The sequence below is a fragment of the Pseudochaenichthys georgianus genome, chromosome 17, assembly GCF_902827115.2.
Source record: "Pseudochaenichthys georgianus chromosome 17, fPseGeo1.2, whole genome shotgun sequence".
In the NCBI taxonomy this organism is placed as follows: Eukaryota; Metazoa; Chordata; class Actinopteri; order Perciformes; family Channichthyidae; genus Pseudochaenichthys; species Pseudochaenichthys georgianus.
In genome coordinates, this window is record NC_047519.1 from 12,405,348 (window position 1) to 12,421,801 (window position 16,454).

General features: G+C 40.1%; 1 protein-coding gene across 4 annotated transcripts in view; it reads left to right on the forward strand.

The window, feature by feature from the left end:
* Nucleotides 1-16,454, forward strand: part of LOC117462115 (abl interactor 1-like) — a 40,257-nt gene that overhangs the window by 16,499 nt on the left and 7,304 nt on the right. For 2 of the 4 annotated variants that reach the window (XM_034104181.2, XM_034104183.2), the window contains exons 3-8: nt 5,545-5,721; nt 11,219-11,233; nt 11,700-11,803; nt 12,295-12,435; nt 13,442-13,542; nt 14,439-14,654. In XM_034104181.2, the coding sequence (XP_033960072.1) occupies nt 5,545-5,721; nt 11,219-11,233; nt 11,700-11,803; nt 12,295-12,435; nt 13,442-13,542; nt 14,439-14,654 (754 nt within the window). The remainder of the gene's footprint in view (nt 1-5,544; nt 5,722-11,218; nt 11,234-11,699; nt 11,804-12,294; nt 12,436-13,441; nt 13,543-14,438; nt 14,655-16,454) is intronic. The other 2 variants (XM_034104182.2, XM_034104185.2) reach the window with 1 other exon arrangement.

Consider the following 16,454-nt stretch of genomic DNA (forward strand, 5'->3'; position numbering starts at 1 on the left):
TTGATATTTCTGCTTCAGATCCTATAGCTCTATAGGGCTATGTATAATATCGCAGAACATAAACGGTTTAGTCAGTATTTGAATTGAAATTTGAAAATACACAGCCGGAAAAAATCTACCTCTTCCTTCAGACTTCCTTACAGAGCCCCTCCTCCAACACACACAAACGCGCACATGACCAATGAGGGCACGAGATAAGTTTGTGCACAGGTGGAAGGCTGACAGGCAGGTAGGCCATCCAGTTATTTTAGCCGGGCCGGCTAAAATGATTGGTCGTGCTTTTTACAGTACTACGGCTTCCACAGATTACATTTTTTATTTATTTATTGTCAAAACATTTAATATATTCATTGCTATCGGGATGTTAAGAGCATTCCATGGAATATAACAAAAAGTGTTTCTGAAATAAATTACATAGTTTTCTATGACCTCACTTTCTTTCTACTTTCTTTTTTAACTTATCCTTAGAGAGACTTACAGTACATCAAACAAGCAGCCATTTTAACTTGCCATAGCAGTAAAAGTAGAACTATACATTTACAATGTCTCCTTTCCATATGACTGTTCCAGTGAAGCTAAATTGCACAATACTAGAGCAGTATGAAAGCTAACAGGATGCATCATCAAAGTTTATTTTCTATTTTATTTTCCTTTCCGGATTTCCATCAACGCTTTGCACAAGGCAATCCAATAGATATGGTTCAATGAGCTTCGATAAACGCTGGCTGTCAAACCCATTCAGAATTGCATTGATTGCAAAGATAGGGGACATCTTCAGTGAAAATGTAATTAAAATAATAATAATTTAAATAAGCTTTGCAGACTATATAGGCTTAAACACACAAGAAACAATCATTTTGTCTCAAATTTGATCCTTCACACAGATGCGTTGGAATCAAGTTTTTAAATCAAGGGAAAAGTGAATTGACTTTAACATGCATTTCATAAAGGGCTTGAATGTATTATTCTAGTAGGGATATGTCCAAGGGAATGCATTCTAACTCTCGTGCTTGTGCCAGGTGTTTTCTTTAGCCTGGGTTAGTTCAAATGGGATTAGAGAGCGAAGGTAGCAGCCAAACCTTGCTGCCACATCCAAGCCCCATCTCTGTAGGATTTAAAAGCCTAAAGCAAAGGAGGCTGTCACAAACTCCTCCAAGAAATGTGACTAAATGCAAAACAACGTGTTTAATCAAAGCAGAGAAATGATTCTCCTCTCCGTGTGACCGACAAAAGTGCTTGGGATTCAGTTGCGATACCTTCCCCTGAGTCTCTTTTGGTCTTTTCCATTTCCTCCTTGCTGTTTGCCAGTTTGCTTTCTGATTCATCTGTTCACTTATTTCTCAGAAGTTGTCATCCATCAACTCAATGACCCACTTGTGCCTCTTTTTGCTTCATTTCAGCCCGCTAAATCCTCTCAAGTGCAGAATGTACCTAGAATAACATCCGAACGTTCACAAAACGATAATAGCACAGATGCGGACACTTGCGATTCATAACTAGGGAATATGATGTCTGCTGGCTGACTTGGTAGACTTGTTACAGAGCCACATGTGAGATCATTGATGTATGAAATCACACACATCTGCTGACAGTCTGACACATATAGACTGCATCATCATTTCCACTCAAAAAACACTCCAACAAGAGTAAACAAACTTGTTCCGACTCTACTGCAGAGACATACTATTTGCTGAAACACAGATTTATTTGGATGAAACTTCGATGTAGATCCAGCAGTACAAATAACAGATGTAGCATCTGCTCTCACAAATACAGTTCAGAGGTTGAGCAGATGTTTATTAGAGTAAAGATATTGCAAACAAATTAGATTGAGTGCAGAGGAAGGGCATAGAGAGGTCTGCCGTCCATGATTAGGTAACAGTTATTGCGTCCGATTCATTCATAAAGATTACCTCATTTTGATAACTTCCTTTTTCATAATGTACGTTAAAAGGAAATTCTGAAATAAAGCTGCCATGCTGCAGTCATCCCCAAAGAAATGTTCCACGCCTCCTGAAACGCTGCTTCAATTTCTCCTCAAGAGTCATTTGAGATGGTACTTTAATGGTATTTCAGTATTGACATAGGATGGGCAATGACACATTTTTGCATTAAAATGTCAAAAAACAACAAGACCTATGTTATATATTTGTTGAGTTTTGTACTTCCATTATCCCAAACTTTAGAATCATGGCGTCATATGCCATTGGTCTGCGCGAAGTGGTAATAAACGGACTCTTTATACTTTTTTAAAGCCAGCTTTTTGACAATACACATAGATTTGTTTGTGTTTTTTGACTTCATGTTCAGGATACACGTCATCTGACTTCTAGATCTTATCTTAATTTCTCGAAGAAACGATTAAAGCAAACATTGACATCTGCCAAAGTAGGTTTGATAAACATTGATTTGAAACATAACATGTTTTTAATCAGTGTATTTCATTGGTATAATCACCCATTATGTTTGTTTTAAGAGAAAAATACTTCTGTGGATAATTCAGCTCATAGAAAAAATATCCTCGAGGATAAACAATCAAATAATTCGCAAGGGAATCTGACTACTGTGACAAACTTCCATTATTCAACGCTACTTCACAAAGTCACCAAACTCAATTTCTTCAATTGAAAATTAGATGTGTGCATAGAAAGATGTCGTCTTAAAATTAAGCCCTAAAATGTTCTACTTTTTTCCTTTTTGATCATGACAGCCCACACAAATCAGATTCTAGTTTTACATTTCTCCATTTTGTCTTTAAATGTTCTCGTCCATTTCAAACAGTCAGTGCCTTTCTATCCTTTCCGGGTTTTGTTCTTCTCGCTTTCTCTAATCGGCACTCCACCTCTTCTCGCCTCTCAATGGCAGGAAATAGGCGGGTCTTTTATTTACTTCCCAGCTGAAGTTGGGCGTGTGTCGCTTCAGTTTCCTCTCCTTAAAAAAGAGCCTAGCATGTTCTCCATATATATCTCTCACATGCGGCACACAGACCTCACGTCACACCTACAGAGAGAGTCAACTAAGAGCAGGTCAACTTCACAACACCTGATTTGACCACATCAGACTTTCAATTTCTCCGTTGGACTCTTCGTCTCCAGCAGTGAAGCTGTCGGGTCGGCTGAATAAGATGTCTGAGTGGTGATTGATTTGTGACCTTGTTGCTGTGTGTGGGTCTCGCACTCACACACAGAAATACCCCCAGATACATTCACACACAGACTCATATGTTTCATTTCAATGAGTCTCTTACAATCATACAACCCAGTGTACACCAATTGTACTGCATGATTTGTAACAGTATGTGGTAAATGGTGTACATTTATATAGCGATATTCCAGTTTTGGTGACCCCTTAAATCGCTTTGAAATACGAATTACCATTCACATACTTTATTCTATAGAGGCAGAACCTGCCCTACGGTGCCATCTCAGTAATACTAACATTTACATACACTCACACACATTTACTCATCATTGGCATCAGGAGAAATGTAGGCTTAATTATCTTGTCCAATGACACTGCAACATTTTGACTTGACAGGGACCAAACTACCTACCTCCCGAACCAAACCCGCACCTTCACTATAATGGATTTATATTAGGACTGGGCAATATATTAGTATTATATTTATTTATTTATAAAATACGTTATATCATTTTTGATTTTGGGTGTCCTCAGTGTTGTCTTTCCTTGTTTAATGCAGCAATACAGTTAAGTGATGTAATTTTCTCTATTTACCAGCATTATCTGTTACATTCCCCAAATTCTAGGGGATAAAGGAAGTAACAAATAGTATATTAAATCAGGGGGAAAAAGAAAGAGAGGAGACTGAATTGTGAAAACCAGAAGATGTTGTCTAATAACTCTGAATATTCCATTATCTGTAGATTTCATCAAAAATACCACCATATATGATTTTCTTCATATTCACCCATCCCTAATTCTTATATGTCTCACATGAGCCTTAGGAACACTTGCACTCGTCAGCACACTTCTCCCAAGGGTGACCTCGTAGTCCAGATATGAAGCCGCCCGTAGTCCTTCATTCTAGCCCACCCTCTTTGCTCGGGTTCCCCTCCCTCCATTCCGTCATCCCTCACTTCTTCCTGTCTCATCTATCATTCATAAATTGAATGCCGGTCCGCAGTGCGCCTGCTGTGAATGGGTGCTGTGAGCAATAATGACAGTAATCCTAGAAGAAATGGAGGTCACTGGTATTTCCAAGTGCGCCCAGTGCGAGGGGTTAAAGGGGAGCCTCGTCAAATGGGCCCCAGGGTGTAGGCCAATAGAGCAGAGTAGTGAGTCAGTACAAGTTCAAAGGATGAACCCAGAGTGTGTGTTCGGACAGTGGGTGGCCAGGAATTTAAAGGCCATAGTGGAATAAACTGTGTGACATTCATAAAGCATAATTATCTTTTTTTAATACACAGTAAATACATGTTCTGATGCCAATTTCCAACAAAGACTAGAAGGGTCAAAGTATAAATGCTTAACTGTAATTGCAGAGTGCAGCAGATATTAAATATAGATTAGTTGTGCACAGGCCAACATCATTTTGCCCATGAACAGTAATTCAAGCAAATATGTGCTTGAAAATATAGGGAATATTGTAATAATAAATATGTTTGAATATATTAGAAAGGTAGCAATAAATATACAGCGAAAATAGTAAATATATCAGTAATAATAATGTGACGATGATGGGCCTGAAACAGAGCCCTGAGGGACCCCAAAGCTGTTTTTAATTTCAAATGTGACCATATTGTTGCCCCTAGCAAGCATTTTAAATTGGGTTTTGAAAAAATGTTAAACATAAAAACATGCTGTTCTTCTAATTTGTGAGGTTTTTTTTCACCAGTGTTGAAGTAAGGGGAGGGAGAGAGAGAGATAGAGAAGAGAGAGAGAGATATAAAGAGAGAAGAGAGAGAGAGAGATATTTGCGAGTTGCATAAGAACTGGTAAGATAGCAGGGTTTCCCACATAGACTCGGGCGGGCCGCCCAGGAATATTAACGGCCGCCAAAGTATAATTCGCGAGCCATTTAGGTTTAATTTTTTTAATCCGTCCGCGAGCTCTACCCCTCGTTATCGTGTGAAGGGTCTGCTTTATGCGCTCGGTACAGTAACCCTGCTGCGAGGCATGGGCGAACAGTTCATGAGCCTGCTCACTAGCGCACCCCCCCCAAAGGTCTGGTTTATTTCATTTTAAGGATGCGCACCAAGCAACATCTCCAGGTGCTCCTTTGAGAACTAGGGCAAAAAAGTTATGTGCACCCCTGATTATGACCCTGGGAGGCTTGTCATGCAAATCAGATGGCGGAAGTATGGGTATTCAACAAAAGCAAATCAGTGTAATACTCACTGGGGATGACATTTCATATAATTAATCCAATCTCTACAAAACAGGGAAAGGTTCTAAATCATGCATGTCCCTTATCAAAACCTTTTGCAATACATTTAGAGAATGTTGTGCAATATGAGGAATACACCCAAAAAGGTCTGTTTACCCAACCACTCATGTTTCCCTTTGTTTCTCTTTCTCCTGCAGACGGTGGATATCCACAAGGAGAAGGTGGCACGTCGAGAGATCGGCATCCTGACCACAAATAAGAACACAGCCCGCACCCACAAGATCATTGCCCCGGGTAACATGGAGCGGCCGGTGCGCTATATTCGAAAGCCCATCGACTACACGCTGCTGGACGATGTGGGACATGGCGTCAAAGTAGGACATTTATTGGTCATTATGTCGTGAAAAATCTATTGTTCCTGTATAAAAAACGGATTTCCGTGCAAGCAAACTTAATCTCAATGCATTCATTGACTTATATTTAAAGCAACCCTAACCCTAGTTTCTTTTTACTATTAAGCTACTGGTTTTCTAAAAGGCACCTCCACATTATTCCAGCATCACCACAAGCAGAGTGTTGCAGCCAAATACCAAAGTCATTACTTTGATGTATCGTCCTGATTTCCACTGTAAATCTATTTTGCTGGACGGGTAAACACACACTTAGTCGAGTCCACACTCGCCACTTCCATGTGAACAAGCCGACCGTCTCCTTTCATAATTCACTCACCCTGCAGGCCGATCAATACAATGGCCTTTTAGTTAATTAAGTACCGAAACACCTAGAAATGTTTCAAGCCCTCGTCCGAGTATTAGACCTGAAGTCTGAACCTGACTGGGGCTGAGCTTTTGTTCATGCCTAGTGCCTAATGTGTGGTATAGAACCAAGAGGGTGAGAGATCTTGGCCTCTTTGTAGCCCAACTCTCTCTATTGAATTGTGGGAACATTTTCTTTCAACCTTTTTCCGGCTCTTTCTTAAATGTTTTATTCTCTCTCCCCATGATCCATCTCGCCACCTCCCCTCTTCTTCTTCTTCTCCTCTTTCATACTACAGTCTGTGTGTTGTTGCATGTGCAGACACACCATAATGCGCATTGATTGCTGCTGTCACACATTTCCGCAGTTTGTTTGAGTCGCACTCCTCGTCCCACTGTCTGTCTCTATTGAGATAGTGGCTGTCCGCCAATGTTCAGACATCCGCTGATTTAATTCAAAAAGCCAGTGTTCCCTCCTCAGAGAGCTGGCTCACACTGAGGCGGGTTTGGCATGGCCCACTATGCAAATGAAGCATCATTCATGGAGCTGCAGATGATGGATCTGTGCAGAAATCAGAGCAGATCAGACCAGAAGCTGGAAAATATACACATGCTTAGAAAACAGCCGGTCATGCTGCCAATCCTTAAGAAAAACATGACTTAGACATCTGTGAAGTGACTTCTTTTGAGTCTGGGATAGAGTGGTGAAGAAATTAGTTCTTAACTTGAAAATAAGTTAGCATTTTCGCACTTCCAAGCTTCCTTATCTGTAAGTGAATGGTTTTTTGAATGGGTTTTTAGTTAGAGGCCGGTCTGTGGTTAACGCAAGCCAACAAGATTTTCATGTTTTTCTCTACTCTCCGGTTATCAAATGAAGTCAATGCGACCGTTAACTATTTACTTCCGACAAGTGTCATAAACGTGTTTGTGAAAAATATTGTAATCTGCTAAATCCAATGGAAAAATCCCATTTATTTTTGTCAAGATAACCCTTGCGATTCTAACTATTGGGTCAGCCCACATACGGAAGTCATCACTGCACCACTCTATTCAGTGTGCGAAAAAGTACACGTCCCACCGTCCGGGACGTGTTATTTACAATATCGGACAAGTAGATCTTTCAATTGACTTGTCCGGTGGACAAGTGACGTTTTTCGCCCCGATTTATTGACAAATGATTGATACATTCAGTTTACAAAAGGCAGAACTCATTCGCAAATTGTCCGTGTCCGCCATTGTTCGTTTAGAAATGTTAGTTTCGGTTCTGCTTGTCGATTCCTAAGGAAATGCATCTCGCCGCTTTCTGTACAGTTAGACGGGGGCGGGGCGGAGCGGGGCGGGAAGTGTAGCACCGTGGCAGGGTTGGGAAGCAAAACTCGGTTCCGAGTAGGAACAAATAACAATTGTCCGGTACCGGGATTAATAAGAGTTGTGAGGACAGGAGGCCGAGCCCCGCGGACTGCAGCTCTCTCTCTATGCTCCGTATCAGCTGATCGCTGCACGTTGCAGCTCAGCGTCTCTCTATCTCTCTCTTTCTACACACAGCGGATCTGCTGCCCGTTAACAGCCTCATCTTTGTCAAACGTTCTTATGTTCTCTCTCTAACACGTAATGAAGGTTATTAAGCGTTTTAGCTCCTGTGTTGTTAATATTGACCACCATTTCCTTTATGAAGTGAAGCAGCCTCCCTGTCTGTGTCCTCGCGCTGTCCTCACATCCCCGGACCCCCAGGCTCGGAGGAGCACAGGGATGTCAGTATTGTTTATGAAGCAGGGTATAGAAAGTACATTATTGAAATGCTATTTATACTATTTATTAACTTTTACAAACAGTGAGTAGCTGGGCAGCTGCAGCATGTGTATTGCAGGACATGTGTAAGCGTGCAAGTGTCTTTGAGTTGTAGAAAAGCGCTAGGCCTATAGGCTATAAATATAATAATAATAATAATAATAACTTTATTTGTATAGCACCTTTCATACAGGGGATTGCAGTTCAAAGTGCTTTACATCAGTAAAAAACAAGACATAAAATCAGTGTAAAACAAGCAGCAAGAGCAAAGCATAAAGTGGGATAAAATAATTAAAAATAAAAACATGGGGAATAAAACAGAGAAATAGTGCAATGTCAATCACAGAGAATAGTGCAGTATAATAGTGTAAAATCAGTCAAATGCTTTGGTAAAGATATAGGTTTTAAGCTGCCTTTTAAAAATGCCTAATGTATTGGCTTCCCTAATATTGTTGGGTAACATGTTCCACAGTTTTGGGGCGTAGTTTACAAAGGCTGCATCACCGATCTTCTTTTATGACTCTTTCTGGTGACCTCTAATAGACCTGCATCTGATGATCGCAGTGTTCTGGCAGGTGTGTAGTTCATTAGAGAGTCAGCAATGTAGCTGGGTCCTTGTCCATTTTTAGAGCCTTGTATATGAGGAGAAGTACCTTAAAATCAATTCTAAAAGTTACAGGAAGCCAGTGTAGAGTAGCTAAGACAGGACTAACGTGTTCCCTCCTTTTGGTATTAGTCAGTAGTCTAGCTGCAGAGTTTTGAATGAGCTGGAGTCTTTGTACATTCTCAAACTGCACCACTTAGAACTAACTAAACAATGCAGAGATTATTTTTATATAATTGTATTCAATAACCGTAAGAAATTCAACAGTATGAAGTGATTTGTAAATAGGAATACAGATTTGACTTAATGTTTTCATAAATATATTTTTCTCCCAGTTTGTCATGGGACTGATTTACCCTCTCAAAGAACCGGAATCGAGAACCGAAAATAACCAGAATCGAAAAGCAGAACCGGAATCGTTAAAATCCAAACAATACCCAACCCTATGTGTGATGCAGTAAAATGTTACCGCTCACTTACGTTAGCGGTGTTGTAAAAACTGTGGGAAAATGTAAAAAATACGATGAGGAAGAAGATTCCAGTGGCCCCAATTTTTGTCAATTCTGGACAAGTGAAAAATGTATTCGGACAAGTAAATTGCCAAACTCACTTGTCCATGGACAAGTACTCTCTAAAAACTTTTTCTCACACTATAGGACAGCACCTTACATTTGACCAAGTTTGGTAGTTTTTTGATGAAGGTCAGATCATCATTTTAGCCAGGAAGAACACATCTGAGGACTTGTGGTTGGTTCCTTTGAAGTTCTCTGTGATGTTCTGTCTGGCTTTGTATGTGTCTGTGGCTGAATTTCTGTTCATGGATGTGCATTTTCTGGCGGAAATGCATATCCATATTTCCCCCCAGAACACTTTCTCTCTCACACATGTCAGTGAATAATTCACAAGGACTGATATTATTTCATACTCACGACTGCATAAGACCCTAGTGAGAAGAGTACAATATTCTGAGAAGTATATTAAAGCGTTGTGCGTGGGAATGTTTGTCTGTGTTGTTGCTTTAGTGTGCAAGTTCAATACCATCTTATTAGAAGTCTATTTCCTCCTGGCATTTGTGGATTTCCCTCGATGCGTGACTCCCTCCCCTTTTGCCTTTCGTCAACATTACCAGGGGAACTCGCCCATGGATAGATGGGAAGTCCATCGAGCAGGGGAAAGACCCATTCACACATGTACGGATGACTGTGCTCACCCGCTCCACCTTAACAGCCTTTATTGGCATTACTGGCAGTTACCTAGGCGACATGGTTTCAGCTCCATTACAGCCTGAACACCTCACTGCTGTTATTTATGACCTCGTCATACTTTACTGCCCTTTAAGACACTTTAAGCCTCAGCACAACCACTTGCAGGTCAGGTACTGCTCATTATATCTAGTGTGTGTTGCTATTTAAGGGATTCTTATTCTGATTACAGTCTATAACGCAAGTCTAGACACTGACACAGAGTAAGGTCACACACACACAACATGCAGATGTCAGAGTTTGAATCGGAAACATAGACACATAATTATGAGCCCAGACCGAGTTTGTTTTTACAGATAATATGACAAATATTGAGTTTGGTAAACAAAGACTTTTTTTACAGACTGTTTTTCACTCTCTTTGTTGTTTATTAAGCTTCTTTAACTTTTGTTGTAACTGTATACAGTTGCAAGAAAAAGTATGTGAACCCTTTGGAATGACCTGGATTTCTGCATAAGTTGGTCATAAAATGTGTTCTGATCTTCATCTAAGTCACAACAATAGACAAACACAGTCTGCTTAAACTAATACCACACAAACAATTATATGTTTTCATGTTTTTATTGAACACACCACGTACACATTCACAGTGCAGGGTGGAAGAAGTATATGACCCCTAGGCTAAAGACTTCTTCAAGAGCTAATTGGAGTCAGGAGTCAGCCAACCTGGAGTCCAATCAATGAGACGAGATTGGAGGTGTTGGTTAAAGCTGCCCTGCCCTATAAAAAATACACACCAGTTTTGAATTTGCTATTCTTAAGAAGCATTGCCAGATGTGAACCATGCCTCGCACAGAAGAGCTCTCAGAAGACCTACGATTGACCTATTGTTGACTTGCATAAAGCTGGAAAGGGTTACAACAGTATCTCTGAAAGCCTTGATGTTCATCAGTCAGACACATTGTCTATACATGGAGAAAGTTCAGCACTGTTGCTACTCTCCCTAGGAGTGGCCGTCCTGTAAAGAGGACTGCAAGAGCACAGCGCAGAATGCTCAATGAGGTGAAGAAGAATCCTAGAGTGTCAGATAGAGACTTAAAGAAATCTCTGGCTCATGCCAACATCTCTGTTGAGGAATCTACGATACGCAAAACACTGAACAAGAATGGAGTTCATGGGAGGACACCACGGAGGAAGCCACTGCTGTCCAGAAAAAACATTGCTGCACGTTTGAAGTTTGCAAAAGAGCACCTGGATGTTCCACAGCACTACTGGCAAAATATTCTGTGGACCGATGAAACCAAAGCTGAGTTGTTTGGAAGGAACACACAACGCTATGTGTGGAGAATCCAAAGGGTTCACATACTTTTTCTTGCAACTGTATAAAAATGTTATAATGAAAAATAGGTTCATGCATACTGCTTACAATGGCCACTTCCTTTATATTAACTAAAGTTTACTAAACCATTAACCAATGAGCATGTCTTGTTTTCTGTCTTCCCTTTTACCCGCTTGCACTCAGTGGCTTAAGGCCAAGGTAAGATATAGTTATGTTTATCTTCTTGTGTTCGTCATGATACAACTCCTGCTAGTCTTTCATTTATACAAAAATAAACAATTATATCAAATGTTAAAAACAGTAGTTAAGGTTTCAATGATTCCAGAAAAGGCACATTTATTACGAGGAAACAAAGCATAGGATTATACAGAATCTCAATTTTTCCCATTTCACTTTAACAAGGTCACAAACTTGATGTGAACATTTACCATAAGTGTACTATAGGTTCAACTATACATATTTCTATGTCCTTTTTATATTTTCATCTATATACCAATTTACATCCTATTTTCCATGTACAATTTCTCCATGATACTCTTGTAACACAAATTGAAGTTTGGCTAGCTAGGCCATTAAAGGTTTAAGTGACTCCTCTTACAGTGATGTAATCATTGGCATGGTAAACATACAATATCAATGTTTTAACTTGTCTTTGCTCCTCTAGCAACATGGGAACAATGCAGCAGGACGAGGAGGGACACTTTCCAGGACCACCCCACCCACACAGAAACCCCCGAGCCCCCCCATGGCTGGTCGTGGTACACTAGGGTAAGAACATACAGCTAGCTAGGGGCAGGCAGTACTTCAGTCTTGAGGGACTTGGTTTGGGAACTGGATGGTCATAGGATGATCAAATGAAAAAATGTTTTCACCTGCCTAGGTGTCCTTGAGCAAGGCACCAAATCCCAAGTACTCCAGGGTGTCAACTATGGCAGCCACTTAACTCTAACACCTCTCTAATCAAGTATTTTGGGCCTTATGTGTGTACTTTAGTGTTTTGTAGATATGTGCAAGAATACTAAATATATTCCTTCACATAACGAAACATTTGTTATTTATTTCTTCTTCATTCTACCTCTTATAAATTATGTTAATACTGTCAGTTTAAGACAATTCTTACATTTCACAATGGTTGTTTATAACACCAGGACCACCTGACATAAACAGTGTCTGTAAAAGCCAGAAGTGGACCCTCTCAACTCATGGAAACATTGAGAATAAACGGTGTCCTCTTTGGCTCTGTTTATATCTGTTTCCAGGCGTAACACTCCCTACAAGACCCTGGAGCCAGTAAAGCCTCCAGTGGTGCCCAACGACTACATGACGAGCCCCGCCAGACTGGGCAACCAGAACAGCCCTGCACGCACAGCCTCGCTCAACCAGAGGCCCCGGACCCACAGGTAGCACACACACTCTGTCCTTATACCTGCATTTAACACAGAGTTAATGTACCTGGGAAAAACATTTATTATCACTAGGTATTTGGACAACTTTCTACTCTGATGAAAGCAACGCCATACACGCCAATAAGTGAATATCAGGGATGTAATGCAACTTATTACATTGGCTTAACTACTGCACTTAGGTAACATAGTTATTTTCAATTATTGACTTGATTATTGTCTTTTCATGTCATTGTATACCTCTTAGAAGACGCTTTTATCCAAAGCAACTTACATACACTTCAATACAGTAGTCGTGCTTATGGAAGCAATTTAGAGTTAAGGAACTTGCCCAAGAACACTTTGAATAAACTACCAAGCCATTCTACACCCTGCATTTGCAAACTATCCCACAGCTGTTTTCAATAATGCCTTACTATTAATTAGGGATAAACGTCCCTAAAAATGCAAAGGACTCCATTGCACACATTATATCTTACGGGATTTTATTGTGAAAGCATCGTTTTTTCTTGTATCTGTATTGCTTGTGATAAATACACTAATCCATCCATCTTCTCCCGCTTATCCGTGGTCGGGTCGCGGGGGTAGCAGTTCCAGCAGAGAGCCCCAAACTTTCTTTTCACTAATACACTAATATGTAACTCAAAAGCATAAATAAAATAAAAAAATTGCATTTAAAGGCAAAGTGTAATTACTCCCGCAGTTGTAGTTTTTGGGTTTGGAACTTGATTCCTCCAAACACGCCTTGGCTCTCGTGGTGTTTTTGTTACACTGTGTAACTGCAAATGTGACTCCCAGATCTGTGCCCAGTACTCATGTGTGAATGTGCCAGACGGTGCATTCACAGGAACTGCAAATCTGTTGCCACAGTGACAAGAGTACGAGACAGAATGACATATGAGAGAGTAATGGTATTATGTATAACGCTGTCATGTAATTAGGTTTGTCTCGCACATAATGATCACCACATTGACTCTTCTTAAATGTGTCTTTCTCCCTGCAGTGGCAGCAGTGGCGGCAGTGGGGGCAGGGAGAACAGTGGAAGCAGTTTAGTCGGTATCCCTATAGCAGTTCCCACCCCCTCCCCGCCCAGTATGGGGCAAGGTGAGTCCCAGCAGCCAGACACATTCATTTGTCCTCTAATGGCCTCAGTTGTCCACTCTGGTCTATTCTTGTCCTGAGCATTTTCTCTCACTCGAACATGATCTCATTTATCAGGTCAAACAGAAGGGAATCAATTCTGGACTGACAACACTATTAATAATACAATAAAATGTCACACAAATGTACCTCTATCAAATATTTAATTAATAAAGACATTCATTTAGGGAATTCAGGTCGGTAGATTATAGGCAGATAATAGCAATAGTTGTTGTTATTATAAGTAGTGTTAGTATTATTATATCCGATAAATGTTAGCTATTAGCTGTCATGGGCAAACAAGTATATTATCTCAACACAATAACAGTTTGCAAATCAAGGTTTTTTTATGTATTTGAGTCAAAACTGTTCCTTATGTTTGTTCTTAAAAGTTAGATGTGGTTAGTAGTATTAAATCATCCATCTTTGTTAACTACATCTTACTATCAGTAGTGCATTAACTAAGTTATTAGATGGTTTAAAATACAAACATAAAAAAAACCGTGTGATCTCATCTGGAAAACATTTCTTAATCTTTATATTTATGTAACTCCTTGAAATATGGACTGAATTTACCTTAAATTAATGTGTACCCTTTGCAGGAAGATAAGGAAGAAAATTAGAGCAGTGCATATATATATTTTTTTTAATTTAATTTTTTTTATATCTCTTAAGCCCTGTAGTGTTTGCAACCTGAATTTAAATGCTCTTATCATTCCAGCAGCCGCTTATTATTTTACTCCCAGTCTGCATGGAAATAAAGTGAAAATGTATGTGCAAACTACTGATAACCTTCTAAGTAAGTTGGCACTTAAAACGACTTATCATAATGAGTTTTTTTTTAACGTCCTCTCCTGCAGTGGTGACATCCTCGGCCTCAGTGCCTCAGGGCCCCGGCCTGGGCCCCATTCCAATGTCCCAGTTCGGCACCATCTCCCGCCAAATTTCCCGCCACAACTCTTCCACCACCTCCTCGGCCTCCATGGTGTCGGCCACCGGCACTTATCGACGTGCACCATCCGTCTCCTCCCAGCAGCCCCACATCAACGGGGGCCCCGCCTACCCTCAGAATCCAGGTAACTAGGATTAAATACCTTCTTTCTTCATGTATGTAATAAATGGTCTGCTTTACTAGATGGTTTGTATTTTGGAATAGTTCTATCTATCTAATTTGATCAAATTGGTCAATGTGTCGTTATTATATAGATATAGTGATATGAGTCTTATTATCATCTTAAAATGTTGATATCCAAATTTTGCATTAAGTGTAATTTCTTTTTAAACTTATTTGAACTCATTGTTGTTTTTTGTTATCTCTTGTTTTGTTAAGCACTTTGGGCTGCACAAAATGTGCTTTACAAATAAAGTTATTATCATCATTATTATTACAAATAATAATGTTATACAGTCCATTCTTGGCATCTTTCAGTTTCACTCCACGGCTTAAATCTCAATCTCTGGGTCTAAAAGATATTGCATGGGGCTAGCTCTTCCAGAAGCTAATGAAAAAGAATTATGAACCATAATTAATGAAGTCGGGGTTGCTGAACCCTCCTCACCTCAGCACTGCCTGCAGAGTCTTTCATTAGCATCTGTAATGGAGTTATCACTTTTGGCAGCTGCAGAAGGCTTCTTGTCCGGGAGAGACAGGCAGGCAGGAGACACAGAAGTAGCTGCTAGACGAGGGGAAACCCAGGACACGGGCATACTTTCTGTCAGAATGTATTTTGGCAGGCATCACTCTGAGACATTCTCCTCTAATGGCTTCTCCCTCTCAAAGGACAAGCGTCTTGCCTGGCACAGAAAGAAGAGGCTGTTTGTCTGAGAGTAGACAATAATGCAGAGGACTTTAACTAGGACAGCAAGTTATCTCTGTGATGTCTACTCATTGGAAATGTATCCAAAGAGCCAAGATATGTTTTGGGTTAGGAGTTGTTACAACACAAACGGGTAGTTCTGGTACACGAGGGAGCTCATTGATGGATGGATGGATGGATGGATGGATGGATGGATGGATGGGACTCTGCGTTGAGAGCAGGGTGGAATAATAAAACATGACTGCCCAGCCAGATTAGAGACGCCCTTCCATTACGTGTGATTTATGAGTCAGACCTGCCCTGTGTGTGTGTGACGAGGACAGCTGTGTTTCTCTTTGTTTGTCTGTTCTAAGGCTGGGCGATAGAGTGGTGCAGTGATGAAACATTTGTGTAGGCCAAATTGGAAGCAATGAGATTTTTTCCATTTCCGAATATTGCAGGTAATAAGATAAGTGGCAAACACAGGTTCATGTTACCTACATGGTTTTTTCAGCATGACAATCTCATGATCCTTGAAGCATAAATGTAATCCCCAGACGTCAAAAGCTAACGTTGGGCTATAAACAAAATACATCACTGCTGCATGTGAAAACCGCTAAGCTAAAGGCAGCTAATATTTAGCATGACAACGCTAATTATTCTCACTGGTCGGCCACCGCCATTTTTACATAAACCTGAAAACACCTTAAAAAAAACGTTGACTTTCAAAACCAAAAAACAGAAACTGTAAAAAGCGAACTAATTTCATGGTTTTAGAACTCATTCCTGAAAAACTATTATATATCGATATGGTGATAGGAGGCTAGATATCGTCTTAGATATTGGGTTTGTGTGGATCAACTTTACAACTTGTTCTACTTTACCTGTTTTATAATCTGCTTTTCCCACTAAGTCATTCAATCCATATTGCGGGTAATTATTAATAAAAAGTGTTATTATGTTATTATTTTGGGGAAAAACGAATATTAATTCCTGGAATATTGCAGCGGTATTTGGTTAAAAATTGAAAATAGTGATACTTCATTTTTCATATAGCATTAAATCAGATTAGCAGAGCTC